A 5446-nucleotide genomic window follows, 5' to 3' on the forward strand; every position below is an offset into this window, starting at 1 on the left:
ATAATAATGTACGTATTAGTTTTTAGTTTTTGTAGCAATGATTGAGTTTCCTTTTCTCCCGGCCCTGGTCGTTTCGTCATCTTTCTCCAGCCTGCCCTTTTCCTATTTCCCATGACCACTACTGCTGCTGCTACTATACTACAAATACACAATTGCAAGGGCTCTCCGGATCCGGTCAATAGCCGGGGAGGGACCAGCAGAGCTGGATGCGAGGCCCCATTCCTGTCACCTTTATTCACCATCTTAAGAGGCTCATCCCGTAAATGGCTGCTACTCCTCATAACTCGCAACAAAACACTCTTCATGCATGTGCTGCTCCATGACAGAACCTTCTCTACCCACACAACTACACCAACCCCACTCCGGCCACCAAAGACAAAATCTCTCCTTCTCTCCGCCAAACCATCCACAAATCTTCAAGACTGAATTGAACTATTCAACTCCTTAGCATCCTATGATAATATGGACATCAGCCCATCATATTGCAACATATAGGAATGGTATATTCTACTACCAGTCGGTCCCTTCTTCCAGCTTCCTGCGCAGCTCCGGCCTCAATTTCTTAATCCAGTATTGCACACCGCCACTCCTCACACTCCCATGGTTCCCTTCCTTCAACCATGCCTTCTAGTCCAGACCTCCACTACTCCATCCCAAGGTTGCCATCCAAATTCCGCTTTAATTTCCCGAAACAAACAAGGAAGACAAAAAATTAAAAGAAAGAAAGAAAGAAGAAAGCAGTTTTGGATTTTCGTTTTCTTCTTATCTCATCACTATGCAAATTTTTTTGGATTTGGTAACAGTTGTGATGATCAGCTTCTGTTAGTACTACTATTATTGAGACCTCTTAAAATTTATTTGGACAATGATAAAATCAAAAGTTAAACGTGAGTGACGACCTTCGTCCTACAGATTATTGGAGTATATATATGTTTCTCAAAATTTTGAACCCCATGCAGGTGGTTTGGAATATTCAGGCGACGATCAGTTCAACCCGACAACGGCGAAGACGCCGATGACTACAACAACCCCTTCTCAAACTCAGGGGAATGCTACGCCTGTACTCAGGTAGGCGTCCCCGTTTTCCACTCCACCAGCTGTGACAAGGCCCACCAGCCCCAGTGGGAGGCCTCTGCCGGTTCCTCGCTAATCCCTATCCGGAACCGCCCCGGCCAGTTATCCACCCAGAAGTGCTCCATCCCCATCTCCCGCGGACGTGTCTTGGACCCTCGGAGCAAGAGCGTGCAAAGTTGGAACCGGGCTTTCTTGCTGGCACGTGGCATGGCCTTGGCCGTCGACCCCCTTTTCTTTTATGCCTTATCCGTCAGCACCGGTGGTTGGCCGTGCCTGTACATGGACGGCGGGTTGGCGGTAGTTGTCACCGTTCTTCGGACTTGCGTGGACGCTGTTCACCTCTGTCACCTGTGGCTCCAGTTTCGGTTGGCCTACGTGTCCCGAGAGTCTCTCGTGGTAGGATGTGGGAAACTCGTGTGGGACGCTCGTGCAATTGCCTTCCACTACCTTCGCTCCCTCAAAGGCTTCTGGTTCGATGCTTTCGTAATTCTCCCTATTCCCCAGGTTAGCCAACTTCATTCATTCCTTTGACAATTAAACTTATTACTGAAAGCAGTAGAGCAAGAAAATCATATACTACAAGCCCTTTAGATTGGTTCGTATGATTTAGGGTTAATTTGGAGCTCGTGTGTTCGAGTCACCTCTTTACCGCTTGTATATTTTTGGAGACGGGTGTATAGGCGTAGAAAAATTAGTCTGGCCAAATTGAAATACTCCCTGTGTTAAAAAAAAGAAAAAGAAAATCATATGCTACTAGTTTGACTCTCTAGCAACAAGTACTTTTTCTTTTTTTTTTTCTTTTGTGCTGTGGTGGTGGGATGGGGGGGGGTAATTTGTTGGTGTTGATCTTGTGAATACCAAAAGTAAAAGATACTTTAATCGAAATGATATACAAAGAATACTTAAAAATCTGTAATTGTGACTTCATCCCCAAAAAGCCAATGAAATAGCTGTCATATGATATCCTCGCGTGCTATATGCGTCATATTGCAAGAGTACTAATAATGACCATATCCTACATCCACGCAAAAGAAAATGAAATGAAAGGAGAGAACCGCAACTGTCTGTCTTGCTTATGTATGCAGCAAATTGTTTCTAGTTTGGATTGTTGGGCCCATTCCCTTGCTTACGATTGAAAATTCACCGTTGTAGTAAATCTTGGACACGTACCGGAAATTCATTATTGATGATCAGTTTGCTGTATAATATTATTGGACTTCTATGATTGCAGTTGTATAACGCTCCCCATCTATGCCGCCTGTCAATAACACTCTACTAACTTTGCTTCTCATTACTGAAAACTGGTTAATTTGCAATAACTGATGTTTTTGATCGTCATTTGAGTGAAGTTTAGATTTTCAAGACACGTACCAAACACTAATAGGCTTACATTGACCAGATCATAACAATCTGAATCAGCAATTAAGACGTCTCCATTTCTGATGATTCAATGTTTCTTAAGATACTCCTTGGTAGCTCATATTCATGCGAATTTTAAGTCTCATCTTTGCACCCATGTGAAATACCACGATGAAATGCTGTGAATACGCCATTACCTGTATAATTGCACATCCGATGAAAGATAATGGTGCTGAAGAATGATAGTTGGAGACTTAAGCGCTGCTTCTCTGTCCGTTTTGCAGGCGGTGTTTTGGTTACTGGTGCCGCGATTGATAAGGGATGAGCAGATAAAACTGATAATGACAATTTTACTACTGATTTTCTTGTTCCAGTTCCTCCCCAAGGTCTATCACAGCATAAGCCTGATGAGAAGAATGCAAAAGGTTACTGGTTATGTCTTTGGCTCCATCTGGTGGGGTTTTGGCCTTAATCTCATAGCCTACTTCATAGCTTCTCATGTAAGTCGTCTACCAAGTGCCAGGTCGCCCCTCTCTAAAGTTCAATTCCATCCATCGTAATCCCTCCAGCTTTTAGTTTATTTTTAGCTGCTTAAGGTGTCAGCTGTATATATTCATGTCCTATTCCTATCATCGGATGGTATAAAAGATCGATATCACCTAGCTTCCTGCTTCTGCTTTTGCTCTGTATTGTGAATTTCACAGGTTGCTGGCGGCTGTTGGTACATTCTTGCAGTACAACGTGTTGTTTCATGCCTCAGGCAGCAGTGTGACGGAAAAAGCACGTGTAATTTCTCTCTAACCTGCTCGAATGGCGTCTGCTACCAGTTTCCACTACCAGCAGGCACTTTGGGAAGCCCCTGTGGCGGTAACTCAACAACAACAGTCGGAAAGTCTTTGTGCCTAGACGTTAATGGACCATTCAGATATGGAATATACAAATGGGCTCTTCCAGTCGTTTCTAGCAAGTCTGTCTCTGTTAAGCTACTTTATCCAATCTTCTGGGGATTGATGAGCCTGAGGTAACTTCATGGATACCAACTTTAGATTTAAGTTTTCTACGTATAATTTCAAACTCATTTTTTGACTTTTTTTTTTGGCTAGGCATGTCTTCTGTGTCGTACAATTTTCAAGGCTATCTTGAATCTGCAACTTAAATTCATATGAAGATATAACCAAGAAGAAAAAACATCAGCTAAGTTGGCTTCGAAAAGAATAATTTGCATAAGAACAATAATGAGGGAAATCTTAAAAGAGTGCATTATGAGTTTTGATTCACTGCTAATGTCTATCGCTGACAGTTTCTCGGTCCTTGTTCTTAGCACATTTGGGAACGACCTAGAACCAACGAGTCACTGGCTGGAAGTGATCTTCAGTATATGCATAGTACTGAGTGGCTTGATGCTTTTCACTCTTCTGATTGGAAATATTCAGGTATGCAAGTTAGAAATTTCGTACTCTTAAGTGCTGTCATTAATCCACGAGAAACTCTTGGTGCTTGTTACCGCCAAGAATTGCTCTACTAATCAGGAATTGGATTCTGTCGGGAAAAGGTCTTTCTACATGCGGTCATGGTAAGGAAGAGGAAGATGCAGTTGAGATGCCGAGATTTGGAGTGGTGGATGAAGCGAAGGCAATTGCCATTTCAACTGAGGCAGAGAGTTCGTCACTATGAACGCCAGAGGTGGAGAGCCATGGGTGGAGAAGATGAAATGGAGCTAATTAAGGATCTACCAGAAGGATTAAGAAGGGACATTAAGCGCTTTCTCTGTCTTGACTTAATAAAGAAGGTATTATCTAGCAGTAAGAATTTTGGTACAAAGAAGGGACGTTAAGCGCTGCTGATGTTATGTACCTCATATTTCAGGGTCCTCTGTTCCACAGTCTGGATGATCTCATCCTTGACAACATCTGTGACCGCGTTCATCCCCTCGTCTTCTCCAGAGATGAAAAGGTACGAAGTTAGTCAACTCAACGATCCGGCCTGTAGTTCTCAGTCAAGAAATTTTGAGTTGCTGTTACTCAGATTTTCTCAACACTTTTTGTTTGAGCCTGTGATAAACAACAGATAACAAGGGAAGGAGACCCTGTGCAGCGAATCGTATTCATTGTTCGCGGACGCGTGAAGAGTCATCAAGGACTCAGTAAAGGGATGGTAGCCACAAGCATACTCGAACCAGGGGGCTTCTTGGGGGATGAACTTCTTTCATGGTGCCTGCGCCGCCCTTTCATAGAAAGACTTCCAGCTTCCTCTGCAACGTTCACCTGTCTTGAATCAACAGAAGCATTTGCTCTTTATGCGCACGATCTGCGGTACATAACCGATCACTTCCGTTACAAATTCAACAACGAACGACTTAAACGAACAGCTCGATATTATTCCTCCAATTGGAGGACCTGGGCTGCTGTGAATATACAGCTTGCTTGGCGACGTCACAGGACAAGAACAAGGCCTCCACTGAACCATGTGATGGAAAATGGAGATGCTGATACTCGCCTGAGACAGTATGCTGCAGTGTTCATGTCAATCAGACCACACGATCATCTTGAATAAACAGCAAGTGCTGCGATTTCAATTCTTTTTTTTTTTGTGGTTTTTTCAATTTCAAGCTAATAAATTTGTATGCTTCATTCAAGATGTGGATTATTACCTTTTTCACAAGGACGAAAGGAGAAGTATTTCGTTTGCTCGTGTAAGTATGAATTCGACTTCTGATGCTCCATCCATCAGTGCAATGTTTATCTTTACTTCTCGCCTGCAACTGGTAGGCGCAGGCTGTAGCAGGAAAGACATAAAAACCCAAAACCAGGACTCGGGTCGCCTGCAACTGCGCTGTTGGGGATGGCTTTTTCAAGGATTAAGGCGTTTGTTTGCGACCGGTTACTCGTCAATAACTTGGGCCATCAAAGTAGCCATACACTAAAGCCCGTGGTTAAAATCCAGCCCACTAAATTGTCACATATAATAAAAGTTATGCTAATAGAAAACTTATTCAATTAAACAAAAAAGGACT

General features: G+C 43.1%; 1 protein-coding gene across 1 annotated transcript; it reads left to right on the top strand.

Annotated features, from left to right (window-relative positions):
• Positions 1 to 207: 207 nt before the first annotated feature.
• Positions 208 to 5168, top strand: LOC113753992 (cyclic nucleotide-gated ion channel 2-like). The gene is made up of 8 exons (XM_027298291.1): positions 208 to 658; positions 960 to 1578; positions 2718 to 2933; positions 3138 to 3454; positions 3755 to 3866; positions 3986 to 4222; positions 4300 to 4386; positions 4501 to 5168. The coding sequence occupies exons 1-8, from the start codon at positions 621 to 623 to the stop codon at positions 4984 to 4986; spliced, it is 2112 nt and encodes a 703-aa protein (XP_027154092.1). The 5' UTR covers positions 208 to 620; the 3' UTR covers positions 4987 to 5168.
• Positions 5169 to 5446: the final 278 nt, after the last annotated feature.

The sequence above is a fragment of the Coffea eugenioides genome, chromosome 11 (assembly GCF_003713205.1).
Source record: "Coffea eugenioides isolate CCC68of chromosome 11, Ceug_1.0, whole genome shotgun sequence".
In the NCBI taxonomy this organism is placed as follows: domain Eukaryota; kingdom Viridiplantae; phylum Streptophyta; class Magnoliopsida; order Gentianales; family Rubiaceae; genus Coffea; species Coffea eugenioides.